Source organism: Rhinopithecus roxellana, chromosome 6 (assembly GCF_007565055.1).
Source record: "Rhinopithecus roxellana isolate Shanxi Qingling chromosome 6, ASM756505v1, whole genome shotgun sequence".
In the NCBI taxonomy this organism is placed as follows: Eukaryota; Metazoa; Chordata; class Mammalia; order Primates; family Cercopithecidae; genus Rhinopithecus; species Rhinopithecus roxellana.
Genome location: NC_044554.1, coordinates 83,274,709 through 83,294,653, shown reverse-complemented (window position 1 = coordinate 83,294,653; position 19,945 = coordinate 83,274,709). Strand labels below are relative to the sequence as shown.

The 19,945-nt window shown below is 42.6% G+C and overlaps 1 protein-coding gene across 1 annotated transcript in view; it reads left to right on the top strand.

Annotated features, from left to right (window-relative positions):
* The window catches only part of PKD1L1 (polycystin 1 like 1, transient receptor potential channel interacting), a 183,727-nt gene that overhangs the window by 71,268 nt on the left and 92,514 nt on the right, over positions 1-19,945 (top strand). Inside the window, 7 exon segments of the mRNA XM_010374410.2 lie at positions 1,058-1,234; positions 2,337-2,414; positions 5,458-5,600; positions 6,866-6,986; positions 9,379-9,490; positions 16,876-17,071; positions 18,189-18,245. Of these exon segments, the coding sequence (XP_010372712.2) occupies positions 1,058-1,234; positions 2,337-2,414; positions 5,458-5,600; positions 6,866-6,986; positions 9,379-9,490; positions 16,876-17,071; positions 18,189-18,245 (884 nt within the window).

The window sequence follows — 19,945 nt, the reverse complement described above, 5'->3', positions numbered from 1 at the left end:
GATACTCACACTAGGTGCTTAAACAGTGCAACTGAATGAATGAAGAAAGATCTGCCTTTGTATTGCATTTATAAAATTATTCCTCCTTGCAGGAGTAATTCTGACCCCTCAACATTTGCGTTTTATTACTACATCTTGCTTCAGTGACCTTGGTTTCAAGTCTTAAAGGAGCCTCCTTAGCCTAAGTGAAGTGCAGCAACTCCTTGCCTAGACCATGCAGGAACCCTTCCTCTGCTCTCACTGCTTCTCTTCTTGCTGCCCTCTGTCATTTTATCACATGACAGCCAGAGGATTCTTTTCACCACAAACCAGGCTGTTGTCACTCTCCTGACAGGTCCCTCCAGTGGCTTCCCAGGGCACTCAGGACAAAAGCCCATGACTGTACGCCCAGCACAATGTGACCTTGGCAATGCCTCCAGCCACGTTTTTCCTCCTGCTGCCCTCCTTCCCTCCCTCCCACCCTGCAACCCTAGGGAATCTCATTCCCACAGCATTTTGGTTTTACTCAACCTAGAAACTCCTTCCTTCAGATCTTCAAAGAGCTCCTTCTAGTCTCAGTCTTCGTAGATGACCTCCCTGAACTCCATCTCAAAAGGACTCCCTTTCCACGCCCCTCTCTCTTCCTCTGCATACCCCGCTTTTCTTTCCCTCATTACCTGATTTTACATTATTTATTTATGTGTTTTCTCATTTATTTTTCTGACTGCCTCACTATTAAACTCCAGATAGCAAGGACACCATTAATCTGGTTCACACTGTGTCTCCTGTTTCTAGACTAGTACCTGGACTTAGCAGACCATAATAAATCTTGCGGAAGGAAGGGAGGGAGGGAAGGAGGGAGGGAGGGAAGGAGGGAGGGAAGAGGCCATTGGTCCACTAATTACGTGATAACAAAGTACATCTCTTGAATATGTTTAGCTGCTGAAGGCATTATATTAGATATGCAATATCCAGCAATAGTACAAATAGTTATTAATATCAGCATTGAATCACTAATGCTTTAAGATCATCATGACTTTTTTTCTTTAATATCTGTTGGCTTGGTTTATCTTCCTAGCGAAGGACGCCAGCTTTCCAGAATCAGGACCTAGCTTGAGTGCCGAGGAGAGCCCTGGAGATGGGGATAACCTCGTGGACCCCTCCCTGTCTGCAGGCAGAGCCAAGCCTGTCCTCATGATTGACTGGCACAAGGCCCTGCTGAGCCGAGCAGTTTTCCAAGGCTATTCATCCTCAGGTATGAATGTCCTCTTTGTACCCTGCAATTTGCAATATTTTAAAGCTTTTAGATATCAGCCCTCAATTTCTTCTGAACTTTTCATTTTATTAGATGAATATTTAGAATTGTGGTACCTTTTCTACTTGTTCTTGTTCCTGTATGGACTATGGCCTGAGACTCTTCTAACGAAAGTAAAGTTAGCATCTGTTGCTACCAGGAGCTCCCTGTGTGCAGACCAAAGGGGAAGAGGGGCGCTGCCAAGTACTGCACATTCTGTGTGCCCAGACACCTTGGTGCGCACAGCCTTTTCTGTGACAGCCTTTTGTAGGGTGGTCAAGGATTTACACGAATTGATCAAAATGAAGCTGCTCCTGAAGAGCAACTGAATTTCTAATGTATTTTCCCAGCCCAGACATGCTGATTTTGCTCAATTTGTTGGATCGCCCCCTTTCGTGGTAATGCATGTGATTGTGTCATCCCTACAGACCTCTTGAGGATCTGAATTTCACACTATTTTTAGATAATTTTTCCTTCACCCTTTCCTTGAACCATTTTGGGAAGTATTTTTGTAAAATTTTTATTTTAGAAACTGTCCATGTTTAGATCATCAATCTTGTATTTCGGATCTCTCCTTTTTTCAGGGTAAGTAGTGTGGGGTCAGCCACTCCCTGCTAAGGAAGTAATCCAGTCACCACGGTCAGCAATTACACCCAGGTTAAAAATTGTCCGTAACCAGTATTCTGCAGACTTAAAAATAGCTTCAAAATTCCTTAATCATACTTTATAGTATGATTTATAAAATTGCCAAATTAAACATGAACATAATTATAAACATATAAAATAAGATCTTAACAGAATTCTCTTGTTGCTTGGGACATTAGTGTCATTTCTGAGCCAGGGATGGATGGACCATCCTCAGTAATGCTTCTGTTGAGCAGGAGAGGCTCTTTATACAAAGCACTAACCAACCAACTTTCCAAGCAGGAGTGGCATGTTTCACTAGTATCTATGTTAATTTCACCCCTGGGGGAAGAGTGGAGCCCATTCCCAAGGACTCTGTGTGACCTCTGTCCCTGAGTCCACTGACTGTCATTTCCATGCAGTCACGTCTTTTCTGCAGGTATTACAGAGCAGACGGTGACAATCAAGCCATACTCTCTGAACAGTGGAGAGACATACATCCTGCAAGCGTCTGTGGGTATGCTACATTGTCAGTTGCATTTATGAGAGGATGGGAAGGAGTCCTGCTGAGTCTCTGTGAGTTTATTCTTTCTGAGGAATGGGGTGCAGGTCTACATCAGGGTAAAGGCTGAACAGTTGCGTTTTTAAAAAATTACCTATATATAGGGCTGGGCGCGGTGGCTCACGCCTGTAATCCCAGCACTTTGGGAGGCCGAGGCAGGCGGATCACGAGGTCAGGAAATCGAGACCAACCTGGCTAACACAGTGAAACCCCGTCTCTACCAAAAATACAAAAAATTGGCTGGGCGTGGTGGCGGGCGCCTGTAGTCCCAGCTACTTGGGAGGCCGAGGCAGGAGAATGGTGTGAACCCGGGAGGCGGAGCTTGCAGTGAGCCGAGATTGTACCACTGCATTCCAGACTGGGCGACAGAACAAGACTCTATCTCAAAAAAAAAATTACATATATCTCTTATTTATGCCAGACAACTGGACAAGTTGATTCCTTTCCTGCAAATCTGTCTGTAATCTCTCTCCCTTTCTCTATTTAAACCCTAGAAAGGTGTTATTGCTTGTTTTGTGCCGCTGATGTTCATTGAAATTCACCCCCTGGCCACCTCTTACCCTTGCTCTGCATTCCTTCTTGCATTTCCATGCCTATCTCAATCTGAGATCATCGTTTAGGGGAACTTGTAGACATTTCCCCCCATTTCTAGGGGTTTTCATTCCATATGACAATTTGTTTTTGAGACAGAGTCTCACTCTGTTGCCCAGGCTGGAGTGCAGAGGCACGGTCTCAGCTCACTGTGACCTCCGCCTCCCAGGTCTAAGCAATTCTCCTGCCTCAGCCTCCTGAGTAGCTGGGATTGGGATTGCAGCCGCCTGCCACCACGGCCGGCTAATTTTTTGTGTTTTTAGTAGAGTTGGGGTTTCACCATGTTGGCCAGGCTGGTCTCGAACTCCTGACCTCAAGTGATCTATCCACCTGCCTTGGCCTCCCCAACCGCTGGGTTTGCAGCCATGAGCCACTGCGCCCAGGCAACGATTTTTATCTACAGATAGGTTTGGTTCAACATCCACAGTTTTGCATTAATCAAAACCCACCAGGAATTTGCAAACTTGCATTCTATGTGAACTCTTGTGTCATGCAAGTGGGAAACTCGAGGTTCACTTTCTCCTGAGAACTGACTGGGCTGGGCACAATGACATTCCTTGAGGGTCATCTTGATTCTCACAGTTTCTATAAACATCTGTCTGCCCCTTCCACATTTAGCATTTAGCAACTAGCCTTGGGTCCCTGCTTTGGGTACAAGACGGGTAGCGTTTGCTTTGATTTCAACAAATACCTTTTGTCTTTTGGCTGGACCTCTTTCTTTTGCCTCTGAAATTTGCCTAAGTGATAAGTCTAAAGACAGTTCTCTTAGCTGGGCCATATCCCTTACTGGCGCAGGAGACACCTGAGAACCTCTCCATGGCCCACAGACCTGGTCAGTGTCCTTGGCTGGCTGCCAGGTGTGCACTGAGGCTCCAGGTCTCCTGTCAACCTCCTCTCCCTCAGCCTTGCACACCCTCACTGACTGCTGCCCTCCCTTCCCATGCTCTTCAGATAACACCAGACCCTCTCATGACTCTAAGTCTTTCCCTGTGGTTATTTTGGCTGGAATGCCCATTCTTTTCCCCACATCTCTTTGTAAGCCCAGTATAAGACTGATATCCCAAGACTGCTAGCTCAAATGTGTTTTCTTTTGTGGAGATTTCCCTGGTCAGCCAGGCAGGATTCATCATCCTTTTCTCTTGGGTTTTACTTTTGTTATGAGATCTGTCTTCCACGGTTGATGCGACTGTTAAATACGATAATACAGGAACAGTGTCTAGCAGGGCACCTGGTATGTAGCAGAGGTTCGATAGATGGTACCTGTTGTTATGATGAGGATGATGATCATCAAGATTTTAAACCATTTGACATGTAAATTTCATTTATATAATCCACCTCAAGAAAAATACATTAAACATTTAAGAGCTATATGTATGAGAATAATCATTATGGGATGATCAATAATAACAGAAAATGGAAAATAAGCAAAATGTTTAATCGTTGGGGGTAATAGTTATGCATATTCAGGTATATCTGTTCCATGGAATCTTAGGCAGCTATTTACAACAGTGATTTTGGATGCTCTGTGTCAACATGGAAAATAGTTATGATATTAATATAGTTAATAAAACAAAATAGGCCCGGTGTGGTGGCTCACGCCTGTAATCCCAGCACTTTGAGAGGCTGAGGCAGGCAATTTACCTGAGGTCGGGAGTTCGAGACCAGCCTGACCAACATGGTGAAACCCTGTCTCTACTAAAAATACAAAATTAGCCAGGCGTGGTGGCGCATGCCTGTAATCCCAGCTACTCGGGAGGCTGAGGCAGGAGAATCACTTGAAACTGGGAGGCAGAGGTTGCAGTGAGCCGAGATTGCGCCACTGCACTCCAGCCTGGGCGACAAGAGCAAAACTCTGTCTCAAATAAATAAATAAATAAAAATATAAAGTTGTATCAGTGCTATACATTCAACTAAGCTGCACTTAACGTGTGTATGTGGCTAAGGTTTCGAGAGAATCCAGGAGAATGGAGAAAGTCTGCTTTGCTGGGTGATGGGTCTGTCAGCATCATCTCTCCCCTAGGCTTCTGTTTCTGTCTGGGTGGTTGCCATGTGACTCCCAGGTAGGGAGCCACTTCTGTCTCCCCAGGGCCTAGGAGAGTACCTGCCCCACCCAGTGAGTGTTTGTTAGATTAATGAATGCTATAGGCAGTGGTTCTCAAACCCCAGCACTTCAGAATCCCCTAACGTATGTGAAAACTATTACTGAGTCTCAGTTTCTGAGTCAGCAGTTCTGGGGTGGGGCTCAAGAATCTGCATTTCTGACAAATTCCCAGGTGAGTCCAATGCTGCTGGTCTGGGGACCCTACTTTCAGAATCCCTGCTATAACGGTTTATCTATAAAAACTTAATCCTATGCTGCTGTAATTCTCCATCATGGTTGAAACCCCTGCTTCATCTTTCTCTTTAGCTTCAAAGCACGGCTTACTGGGTAAAACTCAGCTGTACTTGACAGTCAACCCGGCTCCGCGGGACATGGTCTGTCAGGTGCAACCCCACCATGGTCTGGAAGCATACACCATCTTCAGTGTCTTCTGCATGTCTGGAAAACCGGTACGTGGACAACCCCATGTCTGTCCTAAGTGACCCCAGACAGTGGCACCTGGCAGTCACAGCAGTCACGGGTGCTGTAGGAATGGACAGCGACGTCCTTCCTACCTGTGAAGGAATTCAGCCTGCAGTTGAATGTTGGAAAGTTGGTTAGGCATGAATGGACTTCCCCACCCACTAATGAGAGGAGTGCAAAGTGGCCCCCTGGTTGAGAAGGTTCAGAATTTCACAAAGAGACAAGGGTCTGCTCACCAGGAGACATGGCAGGGCATCCACTGCCCTGAAGCCTAGTTAGAGCAGGGGCCTCCATTAATGCTGCCCTGAAGAAAAAGGCAGGCACGTGACCCAAAGTGAGAAAAGGAGCCTAGCCCTTTCCCTCCCAGGTCACATCTCTAACACGGGCTTACCCTCACTCTTTCTCTGGGCCATGGAGAAGACCATTGTGATTTTTTTGCTCAGGGTCTTGAGAGGGTGAAATGAAAGGATGGATTTAAAAAGATGAATGCAAACCAGCCTGCCTGACATGGTGAAACCCCGTCTCTACTAAAAATACAAAAATTAGCTGGGCATGGTGGTGGGCACCTGTAATCTCAGCTACTTGGGAGATTGAGGCAGGAGAATTGCTTGAACCCAGGAGACGGAGGTTGCAGTGAGCTGAGATCACGCCATTGCACTCCAGCCTGGGAGACAGTGCGAGACTCCATCTCAAAAAAATAAAAAAGATGAATTCCTCAGGTGGTGAGCAGGCAGGGCAGGAGCCTGTGATATTGTGACACTGCCCTCTCCATCCTCTCAGCCAGGACCCTGCCCTTCTGCCTGACCCCTTCTGTAGGAAGCCCCACCCTTGTCCTCCAGACAGCCCAGACCATGGCCTTCCCTTGAGGGAGCCCCACCCCTCCCTCCTGCTCCTCCTGCTGCGTGAAGCCCAGCAGTGGGGAAGCTGAGGGGCAGCTGGGGCCCTTCACCCTGAGGGGGCTGTGACAGTCTAATCTGTGACTGTGGGGAGGTTCCAGGGCAAGGAGAGGACACAGACACTGGTGAGAAATCTCAGTGCTGTTCGAGGAGCCCTTTGCACTCGGGGAACGGAGAGCCCTGCAGGGCCCAGGGCTCTGGGCAGCTGGGAACGCTGCTTACCTGTCACTTACCCTCTTCTTGACTGTAAAGAACATCCTTGGTGCAATGAAGGCTCAGGCATGTGTGTATGTCTTGGGATGTCATTCACAGTGTGTTCATTTATACTGTTTTTGCTCCCATGGACTGGATCATAGGACTTCCATTACGAATTTAGTTACCAGATAGGAAACGCCTCCAAACACACTTTGTACCATGGGAGAGACACCCAGTATTATTTTGTGTTGCCAGCTGGTGAGCACTTGGACAATTACAAAGGTAAGCCATGGTGCCAGCTGGGGTCACTAGCTGTGCCGACCTAGAGTTCTAAACCTTTTTTCCTGGTTTTCAAAAACTGAACTGTGTCTAAAAAATAAAATTATTTATTCACCTTGATCAGTTTAATGCTTTTCAGTTTAGGTTGACTATCTACCTTTTAGTGCAGAAAGAACATTAGTAATATCAATAAATCAGTTTTTTATATCTTAAATTTTAACTGAAATATACTGTATATGATAAAATGCCAGAGAATGTTTTTTCATATATAGATAGTTAAAATCAGGACATTTCTTATTTACTAAAGAAATATGTCATATCTGGTGAATCTTGCATTTATTTATTTTTTTTTTTTGAGACGGAGTCTTGCTCTGTCGCCCGGGCTGGAGTGCAGTGGCCGGATCTCAGCTCACTGCAAGCTCCACCTCCCGGGTTTACACCATTCTCCTGCCTCAGCCTCCGGAGTACCTGGGACTACAGGCGCCCGCCACCTCGCCCGGCTAGTTTTTTGTATTTTTAGTAGAGACGGGGTTTCACCATGCTAGCCAGGATGGTCTCGATCTCCTGACCTCGTGATCTGCCCGTCTCGGCCTCCCAAAGTGCTGGGATTACAGGCTTGAGCCACCGCTCCCGGCCGAATCTTGCATTTATTATAGATAAAACCAAATCAAGGTATTCCCCTAAGGAACAAAATGTGGGGTAAATGAATGTTGAGTTAGCATGTTAGTAACATAACCTCAAAACAAAATGAATCCCCCAGTGTTGACAACTTTCTCCTCTGACCCTATTCCTGAGGTTGTGGTCACTTCTAACCCAGTCCCTTGGAACTGGTTGCAACTGAGTATAAGAGACATGCAACCATTTAGGAAGGCGTCTTGTCATGCACAACCCCAGGCAGGTTAAATAAAAATCTTGGGAGGTGGTGACTTTTTAAATTTCTGTTTTATTTTTTAATGTCTGGAGGATTCTGACGTGCAGGGAAGGTTGAGAGTCACTGATCTAGAAGTTTCTTTGATTTGTTCTGGTAAGATTATTAAGGCTGAAGTCTGAACTACTTCATTCACCTGATTTATTTAAGTTTCACCTCTCCTTTAAGCCAAGCTGAAATGCCCCCTTCTTCATGAGACCTTGCCTGTCACCTTCAGTTAGAAATACTTGCACCTTCTTCTAGATACGAGTCAATTATATTGAGCAAAACTTCTGAAAGAGCATTTTGAGATCTTCATAATCATGCTCTGCTTTGTATCACAGTGACTTTATACTCCATTTGATCTTGAGTTTTTTTGAAGTCAAGCTGCATGTGAGACTTAGGCTGGGCAAATGTCCCAATGGAAGGACCTTGGGCCAGGGCCTCAGCTCTGTGTTGGAAGTAAGGATTTCCTAACACAAATTTACAGACCAAATTTTAGGTCACAGTCCCGGAGCAGTGTCAGGGTTAGTGATGTTACTCAAATCATTCACAACCATGGTATTTGTTTATAATTGTCAGTATCAGTACAGTCAATTCCTGTGAATACCTGAACCCAAAATTTATAAGGGGGCAAACATAAGCAAAATAAATACAATATAGTAAATAATACACACCTTTTCTTGTCCTGTCTTTTGCACGAGTGAGTATGGCACAGACTCAGCTTGTCAAAGTTAGTGGAGTCTTGCCTAAAAACTGCTCCTTCTCTTAGACTTTCTATGTCTGTGCATAGGACCAACCTTATCTGTTAAGGGTATTTGTTAAAATTACTGCTTCCAGGGCCCACCTACTATCCACTGACTCAGAATCATGGGGGGAAGATGGAGTCCAGAATTTGCTTTTAGACAAGATTCCTGGCTCTTGGGCTGCAAGTGTCCATAGACCACATCTTGGGAAGCACTGACCTCCAAAATTAAGTCCGCAATCCTTGGCACTGGGTTTTAGGTTGACAGTGTTGTTATGAAGATATGCAGGGCACACCTGGGTGTCGATCTTTCTGTGTGGTGGTTCCCATGACGGTACCTGTGGCCCTCACTATCTGGCCATCATCTGCACTCTGAGCCTGATCTGCAGGTCTCCTCACCACAGCCCTGCACCCCTGTTACATGAAGGAATTCCTGGGTCCCCCAAACAGGTCTTAGGTCTTTTAAAAACTCCCCTCTGTCAGAATTCTTCTTCACCTTTTTTCTAGGCCTGTTAAATTTCTATATATCATTTAGGAACTGGTCAAACTATAACCCCCTCGGCCTTGACGGTCCATTGCCGAGTTTGTATTTCACTCCCTGGGCTCCCTGTGGCCTGGAACCTGGCCCCTTTTTCAGCACTTGCCACAGTTTTAGTCATCCGTAAGATGCTGTCTGTATGTGAAGAAGCATCTCTGTAACCCACATGTCCAAGATGACCCTCTTCTGACATGTTCCTTCACAGTCATGGTTTCCATGGAAATCACAGATGGAGAAGGCTCCAAGGTCCAGCCGTGCACTGTGGTGGTGACTGTGCTGCCCCGCTACCATGGAAATGACTGTTTGGGCGAGGACCTGTGAGTAACACAATGCCACACAGACATCCTAGCCATTGTTTGTATTTCCTCCAGAGTTGGCTGTCCCCCAAGTTGTTAAAAAGTGTCAAAAACGTGTCAGGAACTCATCTTCTCAAGATGGAGCAAATAAAAAAGTCCAGGGGCTATCACTGCACTCCTGCTAACTCATATTTGCATGGCATTTGTGCAGGTGCTTCAGAGCCTATAAAGCCATTTTCTTCTTCTTCCTCTTCTTCCTCTTCTTCCTCTTCTTCCCCTTCCCCTTCCTCTCCTTCTCCTTCTCCTTCTCCTTCTTTCTTCTTCTTCTTTCTTCTTCTTCTTCTTGACAGAGTCTCGCTCTGTCACCCAGGCTGGAGTGCAATGGCACAATCTCGGCTCACTGCAAGCTCCACCTCCCAGGTTCAAGCGACTCTCCTGCCTCAGCTTCCTGAATAGCTAGGACTACAGGTGCACAGGTGCGCACCACCATGCCCAACTAATTTTTGGATTTTTAGTAGAGATGGGATTTCACCATATTGGTCAGACTGGTATTGAACTCCTATCTCGTGATCCACCTGCCTGGGCCTCCCAAAGTGCTGGGATTACAGGCATGAGCCACCGCGCCCGGCCTCAATTTCTTCTTTTGTAAAAACAGTTTTTAAAGATACCATTTACATTTCACATAGTTCATCCATTTAAAGTATGCAGTTCCTTGGTTTTAATAATTTATTGAATTATGCAACCTTCACCATAAGCTAGTTTTAGACAATTTTCATCATCCCGTGAAAACCTTGACTTATTGGCAGTCGCTCCCTTTATCCACCACCCAGCTTTCTCCCACCAGCCCCAGACAACCACAAATCTGTTTCGTATCTACAGGTTTACTGATTCTGAAAATTTCATGTAAATGAGATAATACAACATACGATCTTAAGTAACTGTCTTTTTTCACTTCGCATATGAATGAATGTTTTCGAGTTTCATCTATGTAGTAGAACATATCAGCACTTCATTCTTTTTTATTGCTGAATAATATTTTATTGTTTTTGAACATACCATATTTTATTTATTCATTCATTAGTTGATGAGTGTGTGGGTTGTTTTCACTTTTTGGCTATCATGAATCACACTGCTATGAACATTTATGTGCAAGTTTTTGTGTCAGTATGTGATTTCATTTTCCTTGGGTAGGTAACTAGGAGTGGAAACACTGTGTCATACGTTAACTACCAAACTGTTTTCCATACTGGCTGCACCATTATATTCCCTCTAGCAATGTATGAGGGTTCCGGTTTCTTGATATCCTAACCAACAATGGTTATTGTCTTTTTGTTCACAGCTGTTCTAGTTAGTATGAAGTAGTATCTCATTAAGGTTTGGACTTGCATTTCTCTAGTAATTGATGAGGTTGAGCATCTTTTCATGTGCTTTGTATATCTTCATTGAAGAAATGTCTGCTTAGTACTTTACCCATTTTTATGTAGGTTATCTGTATTTTTATAATTGATAACCTAATTAAAAGGTTTGTTTCTTGATTCTCAATTCTATTCCATCAGTCTGAATGTCTCTCTTCATACCAGTACTATGCTGCCTTGATTACTATAGTTTAGTAGTAAATTTTGAAACTGAAAAGGCTGAACCCACTAACTTTGTTCTTTTTACAAGGTTGGATATTTCAGGTCTCTCATATTTCCATATGAGTTTTAGAATCAGCCTGTCAATTTCTGCAAAAACAAAGCAGCACAGGCATGGCACAATGGCTTTCATGCCCACCAGCCTCTTCAGCCTTCCTCTGGCTGGGGCAGACTGGGGTTCCAGACACCTGCTGAAGGGGATAGGAAAACAAAACAAAACAAAAGCCAGCTGGGATTTTCATAGGGATTTGTCAAGTCTGTACATCAGTTTGGGGGGGAGTATCTTGTATCCTATAACCCTGTTGAATGTGTTTGTTAGTGTTAATGGTTTTTCACTGAATTCCTTGAGGTTTTCTGTATACAAGATCATGTCATCTGTCACTAGAGATAATTTTGCTTCTTTCTTTCTAATCTGGATGCCTTCCATTTCTTTTTCTTGCCTAATTTTCTTGACTAGAACCTCCAGTTCAGTGCTGAACAGAGTGGCAAGCGTGGAAATCCTGGTCTTCTTCTCAGTTTTAAGGAGGAAGCACTCGGTCTTTCACCACTTCATATAAACATTAGCTAGAGGCCTTTCATAGACAACCGTTATCAGGTTGAGGATGTTCTCTTCTATTCCTAGTTTGTTGTGTGTGTATTTCATTATAAAAAAGTATTGGATTTTGTTAAATGCTTTTCCTAGGTCTATGAAGACGATTATATGTTTTTTGTCCCTTAGTCTGTTAATTTGTCAAGGTTTGGATGTTTGTGTCCTCTCTAAAATTTCTGTTGAAACTTTATTCCCAATGCAACAGTAGTAAGAGGTGGTGCCTGTAGGAGATGATTAGGCCATAAGGGTTCTGCTTCATAAATGAAATTAGTCACCTTATAAAATGACTGGAGGGAACTAGCTAGACCCTCTTTTGTTGTTCTGTCCCTTCTGTCATGTGAGGTCACAGCCTTCTTCCCCTCTGGAGGAGGCGGCAATAGGTGCCACCTTGGAAGCAGACAGCAGCCTCAGCAGACACTGAACCTACTGGTGTCCTGATCTCAGACTTCCCAGATTCCAAAACTGTGAAAATAAATTTCTGTTCTTTATACGTTACCCAGTCTCAGGTATTTTATTATAATAGCACAAACAAACTAAGACACAAGTTATATAAAATTGATTGATTTTCAGGATGTTCAATCACTCTTACAGTCTGGGAACAAATTCCATTTGGTCATGATGTATACATCTTTTTCTGCATGCTAGGTTTGATTTCTAGTACTTTACTGAGAATTTTGTCTATGTTCGTAAGAGTTATTGGCCTGTAGTTTTCTTTCTTTTCCTGTGTTGTCTTTGTCTGGTTTCAGTATCAAAATAATACTGGCCCCAATCAGTTTGGAAGTATTCCTTTTTTTTTTTTTTTTTTTTTTTGAGACAAGATCTCCATCTGTTGTCTAGGTTGGAGTACAGTGGCACGATCATGGCTTACTGCGGCCTTGACCTCCTAGGCTCAAGCCATCCTTCCACCTCAGCCTCCCAAGTAGCTGGGATTATAGACACATGCCACCATGCCCAGCTAATTTCATCATGTTGCCAAGGCTGGTCTCGAACTCCTGGGCTCAAGCAATCCTCCCACCTTGACCTCCCCAAGTGCTGGGATAATAAGTGTGTGCCACCACACCTCGCTTCCTTTGCATTCAAATATTTGGAAGATTTTGTGAAGGATGGGTAGTGATGCTTCTATAAACATTTACCAGCAAAGTTATTTGGACCTGGCATTTTCTTTGTGGAAATTTTGAAATGACTAGTTCAGTATCTTAACTATTCAGATTTCTGTTTCTTCTTGAGTCAGTTCCAGTAGTTTGTTTCTTTCTAGGAATTTTCCATTTCATTTACATTCTCTAATTTTTTTGCCATACAGTTTTGTATGGTGTTCTCTTATAATCCTTTTTATTTCTATATGGTCAGTAGAGATCAATTTTATTCCTGATTTTAGTAATTTAAGTCTTCTCTTTTTCCCTGTCTTATTTTTTGTCTGTCAGTCTAGCTAAAAATTTGTCATTTTGTTGATGTTTTCAGAAAACCAGCTTTTGGCTTCATTGATTTTTTGTTGTTGTTGTTGTTGTTTTTCTATTCTCTATTTCATTCATTCCTACACTATTTTTTATTCTTTTTTTTCCCCTTGTACTTGCTCTGGTTTACTTTGATCTTTTTTTTTTTTTTTGTTTCTTAAGGTGAAAAATTAGATTATTGATTTGGCATCTTCTTTATAGCCATTTATATCTTTAAATTCCCTTCAAGCACTGATTTAGCTGCACCCAATGTGTTTTAGAATGTTGGTGTTTTCATTTATTAATCTCAAAGCATTTTGTAATTCTTGTTGCAATTTCTTCTTTGAACCATTGATTATAATATTTAGGAGAATGTTTTTTACTTTTTCACATATTTGTAATTTTCCAAATTTCTTTTGTCATTTATTTCTAATTATTTAATTCCGTCATGGTCAGAGGATATACTCTGTATAATAGCAGTAGTTTAAAATTTATTGAGTTTTGTTTGTGACCTCCTATATGGTGTATTCTAGAAAATGTCCCATGTGCACTTGAAAAGAATATGTATCTGATTTTGTTGGCTAAAATGTTCAATGGTTGTTTGTTAGGTCTAATTGATTTATATTATTGTTTGAGTCTTATGTATCCTTGTTGATTTTCTGCCTAATGGTTCTATCCATTATTAACAGTATTATTGTTTTGAGTTTTCTGTCTGTCCCTTCAGTTCTGTCCATTATTGCTCATGTATATGGAACCTGTTGTTAGGTCCCTATATGTTTACAATTTTTTAATCTTCCTGATGAATTTACCTATATTATCATTAGAAAACGTCCCTCTTTATTGTTACTATCTGTTTTTGTCTAATTTCTTTTTTGTCTGGTATAGATATAACCACTCTACATGCTTTGCTGTTACTGTTTGCATGTCTCTTTCTATCCTTTTACTTACAACCTAATTTTATCCTTGAACCTCAGCTAGACTCCAGTAGACAGCATATAGTTGAATCTTGGTTTTGTATATAGTCTTACAATCTCTGCCTTTTGATTGGATCATGTAATCTATTCACATTTAATATTATTATTGATGTGGTTGGATGGATTTATGTATGCCATTTTGCTTATTTTTTACATGTCTCATTATTGCTTTGTTCCTCTGTTTCTTTACTGCCTCCTTTTATGTTAAGTATTTTCTAGTATACCATTTTCACTCCTTTAATGATTATTAAGTATGTATTTTAGATATTTTCTTAGTTGTTGCACTCAGGCTTACAATATACACTTTAACTTACTAGAAACTACTTCAAATTTATATTAATTTCAGCAAGATGTAGAAAATTTACTCCTCTATAGATTCATTTCCTCTTCCCTTTTTGTGTTATGATTATTATGTATGTTACATCTATCAGTGTTACAAACCCAACAGTCCAATATTATAATTATGGTTTTATAAAATGTTCTGTCTTTTTATTTTTTCTTGAGACAGAGTCTCGCTCTGTCGCCCAGGCTGGAGTGCAGTGCCACGATCTTGGCTCGCTGCAACCTCCGCCTCCTGGGTTCAAGCGATTCTATTGCCTCAGCCTCTGAAGTAGCTGGTATTACAGGCATGCGCCACTATGCCTGGCTAATTTTGTATTTTTAGTAGAGATGGGATTTCTCCATGTTGGTCAGACTTGTCTCAAACTCCTGACCTCAGGTGATCTGCCCACTCCGGCCTCCCAAAGTGCTGGGATTACAGGTGTGAGCCACCGCACCTGGCCAATTTTCTGTCTTTTAAATAAACTGGAAGAGAGAGCACAAATATGTTTTTAGAAATTGCTTTTAATGTATATTAATCTTATTTAGTATTTTTGTTTGTCTTCATGTCTTCCTGTGGCTTTAAGTTACCATCTAGTGTCATTTCTTTATTCTTATATATAATAAAATATATAGTTTTATTCCCACCTCCCTTATTTGTGTTTTTTGTTTTTGTTGTTTTTTGTTTTGTTTTGTTTTGTTTTGTCTTGAGATGAGGTCTCGCCCTGTCACCCAGGCTGGAGTGCAATGGCATGATCTTGGCTCACTGCAACCTCTGCCTCCCGGATTCAAGCGATTCTCCTCCCTCAGCCTCCCAAGTAGCTGGGATTACAGGTGCACACCACCACACCCAGCTAATTTTTTGTATTTTTAGTAGAGATCGGGTTTCACCATGTTGGCCAGGCTGGTCTTGAACTCTTTACCTCAGGTGATCCACCTGCCTCAGCCTCCCAAAGTGCTGGGATTACAGGCATGAGCCACCGTGCCTGGCCTTTGTGTTCTTGTTATATTACATTTCTGTGTGTTATGGGCCCGACAGTACAGCTCTATAGAAATGTCTTTATGGAATGGCTTTTTAAATAAGAAGAGAGAGAAAAAGGTAATTCAGGAACTTAATTGTTTAGCATTTCTCTGAGTTGCTATTCATTTTCTTCCTACTTTTTCTTCCTGTTATTTATAATCTCTTGCTCTGTCTTCAAGTTTCTAGATTCTTTCTTTTCTCAAATTTACTTTTGAACATCTCTTTTGTTATAATTATTATATGTGTAACTTCAGAATTTCCCTTTGGTTCTCTCTATAACTTATAAATTTATAGTTTCTGTCTCTATTGATAGTCTGTATTTGACTAATCATTGTTCTCACTTCCTTTGATTTTTAAAACTATGGTTTCCTTTCATTCTTTGAATCATGTTTATAATAGCTGTTTCAAAGTCCTTGCTAAATCCAACATTTGAGTCTCCTCATAGGCATTTTCTATTGCCTGCTTATTTTTCTCATGTTTGGGTCACACTTAATGTTTCTTTGGATGTCTCATAATTTTTCATTGATAACTGGACATTTTAGGTAATGTATTGCAGCCACTCTGGGGATTGGCCCACCTCCTTTTCCTGGGCTTGTGGTCATTGTTTTTGCTTGTTTGGTCATTGGTTTATATGTTTATTAGTTTGACAAGATGAATTCTGTAAAGTATACTTCCCCTCGTTGTGCAGCCAGTGATGTTTCTGCTCAGATTTATTTGTTCTTTTTATCTTTAGCGTGGGTTCCTAGGGTTTTAGTCTCCACGAATCACTTAGTGGTCAAGGGTGAACTTAAGCATATGTGTATAGAGCCCATGATGCATTTTCTAATCAATTAGAACATGATTTCTGATTAATTTACTTCTTGCAATGACCCACTGCGATGTATCCAGATGAAAATTTCTATTTTGTACATTTGGAAACTGAGGCTCATTTATTCTCTTAAACAAACCTTGAGCTCATACAGCAGATAAATTGCAGAGCAAGGGCTGGAACTGGCCTTTGACCACATGCCTAGGCCTCTTTTCACAATATTGTGTTATCTTTTCCAGTGCAAGTAAGTATGCTGTTTGTAAATAAGTAAATAAATACCCAATTATTGAAACCCGGAGTCATAAACTCCGGCCAGCTGTAGCACGGTGGTATCTCTGTCTGGCTCTGGAATACATTCTTTCACTTGCCATGATGCTTCTATATTAGTAGCTGGTTTCTTGTGCCTTTTTTACTTCTGATAAAAGGAGTTTTTGTAAAATTTTATATTATGGCTTACTGCCTCTTTTTAGAGTGTCCATTGTACAGACCAATTCTCCTTTGCATCATTCTCTTTCTACCCTGACCTGTCCAAGAGGTATTTTTACAACAAAGCCCATCCCACTCTTGGTAGGCAGGGTGAAAAGTTTTGCCACGTGTTGAAACAGTAATGATAACTCTTGTTTTTCCTTCAGATATAATTCCAGCCTGAAAAACCTCTCTACCCTCCAGCTGATGGGGAGTTACACAGAAATCAGGAACTACATCACTGTGATCACCAGAATCCTGAGTCGTTTGTCTAAGGAGGACAAAACTGCCTCCTGCAACCAATGGTCACGAATACAGGATGCATTAATTTCTTCAGTATGCAAATTAGCTTTTGTAGATCAGGTATGGCCCAGAGGAGGGTGAGTTTGTGTCTGTAAACCTTTATCAAGTGGCAGGGCTCATGATTGGCTGGCTCACTAGCAAGTTGTCATGCTTTTGAAACACAGGCAAGAAATGAGACCAAGAGGGCCAGCCAGCTCAGTTCCCATACATGGCTGTGGTCTCTCTAGTCAGCTGATATATATCACAAATGAATGCTGCTAGTTTATAAAAGGGAGAATGACCAAGTCAATCACTGTTACAGATAATTCTGCTAAAGTTTGTTTAAGTACAACTTATGTAAAACAGTCTGATTTTATCTTGGAGAGTTAAGCTCACAATTGTGTGCAACTTCTGAAGAAATCACCACGTATTCAAATGTGACTGTCCTTGCTCACAGAATTTCTGCAACTGCTGTCTTATAATTGTCAATAGAGAATATTCACATCTACAAATAATACATCTTATTTCATTACATTTACAATTACTTCACTTGATGTAATTTTTTTCTCATTCTTCCTGACCCTTTTTTAAAATGTTGCTTAGCTCTGGCTGGGTGTGGTTGCTCACGCCTATAATCCCAGCACTTTGGGAGACTGAGGCAGGCGGATCACAAAGTCAAGAGATGGAGACCATCCTGGCTAACACAGTGAAGCCCCATCTCCACTAAAAATACACACAAAAAAAATTTAGCCGGGAGTAGTGGCAGGCGCCTGTAGTCCCAGCTACTCGGGAGGCTGAGGCAGGAGAATAGTGTGAACCCAGGAGGCAGAGCCTGCAGTGAGCTGAGATCACACCACTGCACTCCAGCCTGGGCGACAGAGCAGGACTCCATCTGAAAGAAAGAAAGAAATGTTGCTTAGCTCTGTTCCCTTATTTCATCAGCCTTCATGTCAGTTCCCTGGTGGGGTGTGCTGAGGATGTCCGGGGGCACATTGAGGAGAGATGTTGGATTTCCAGGAAAACCGGACACCACAGTAATGGTCTCTCTACAGAAGGTCTGGCTTCCAATTGGTCTCTTGGCCAAAAAGCAGGGAATCTGTGCTATTTCTACATAGGCAAAATGTAACTTTAACCCAAACAAGCTAATTTTCCTCTCCCTGCATTTTCTTTTTGTTTTGTTGTTGTTTCTGCCGGTCAGGAAGAAATGATTGATTCTGTTCTTATTTTGAGGGACCTCGTGAGCTTCTCTAATAAGGTAAGTGCAATTTTTTCCCAAGAATATTTTCCTGCTATTTTATATAGTTTTGAGGGACATGATCAGTTCTTGAAAAATACACTGTCCAGAATCATATTTTGACACTTAGATTAGAAAGGTGATTTTCCCTTAAGAATTCATCTGAATAGCAAAGCCCATCTCAGATATTTTGAATATAGAAATTTGGAATCCAGTCCAGGAGCGGTGGCTCACACCTGTAATCCCAGCACTTTGGGAGGCCAAGGCAGGCGGATCACAAAGTCAGGAGTTCAAGACCAGCCTGACCAACATGGTGAAACCCCGTCTGTACTAAAAATATAAAAATTAGCCAGGAGTGATGGTGTGCGTCTGTAGTCTCAGCTACTCGGGAGAAATACTCTACTGAGACAGTAGAATTGCTTGAACCCAGGAGGTGGAGGTTGCAGTGAGCCGAGGTCGTGCCACTGCACTACAGCCTGGGCGACACAGCGAGACTCTGTCAAAAAAAGAAAGGAAAGGAAGGGGAGGGGAGGGGAGGGAAGGGGAAGGGAGAAAAGGAAAGAGAGAAAGAAAAGAAAGAAAGAAGGAAAGAAAGAGAGAGAGAAAGGAAGGAAGGAAGGAAAGAAAGAGAAAGAAAGAAAGAAGGAAAGGGAAGGGAATGAGGGAGGGAGGGAGGAGGGAAGAAGGAAGGAAGGGGAAGAAGGAAGGGAGGGAGGGAGGGAGGGAGGGAAAGAAAGAAATTTGGAATCCCAAAGTAGAAATGGATGAGAACACATTCTGTCCATGCTATGAATACTTTCGGCGAGGGGCTTGTTCTTTATTGGTAACACATGGCATTGGATTTTCCCTTTGTCACATCTTCTTTTCTTCTTGAGTCTCTGGCACACTTTCCTCCCCGTCGGCTGATGCCTTCATTGCTGCTTGAGAGATGAGAAGAACACGCGTCATTCTCTCATCTACTTCCAGTCTGTGAATCTAACTGTGGCCATGCTCTGTCACCACAGAAGGAATCTCCAGTCCCTGCACGGGCTTCTCCCTTTATTTGTGTGGAGCTCTCCTCCAGGCTCCCCTCATTGTCCGTCATCTCAGTCTGAATGAAGGGTGCCCCAGCGTTAGACAATGTCCAACCTGCGTGGCTGCAGGTGGCACAGTCCTGCTCCTGCTCACCTTGCCTTCTCTGGAGCTCATCTCTTTTCATTTTCCACTCTTTGCTGCTGCTTCCACTTCTCTCTGCTGAATGGTCCTGCACATGCTTAGAATCTCATTTATTTTTTTAAAAAAATCCCTCCAGTGAAATCAAACCTGCTTCCAGCTTCCACCCAACTTTCATGTTCCTCTTCACAGCAGAGCATTTAAAAAGTGAGTTCTGAGCCTGCTGTGGGCTATACTTGTTGCCTCTTATGTGTGTGTCTTTTTAAGAGATGAGGTCTCACTCGGTTGCTCAGGCTGCCTCAAACTCCTGGACTCAAGCCATCCTCCTGCCTTGGCCTTCCAAGGACCTGGGACCACAGGTGCGCAACACCACACGTGGCTTCTCATACATTTTAGATCATCGAACTCTGCCTTCCATCTCCATCTCCACACTGCCGCTGCTCCTGCCAAAGTCACAGCAGATCTCCATCTGGCCAAATCCACTGGATACCCTCTGCTCCCCATTCTCTCCCTCCCAGGGACTTTCTGTGGGGCTCACCTTGCTTTGGAGGACACACTCTTCTCTTGGC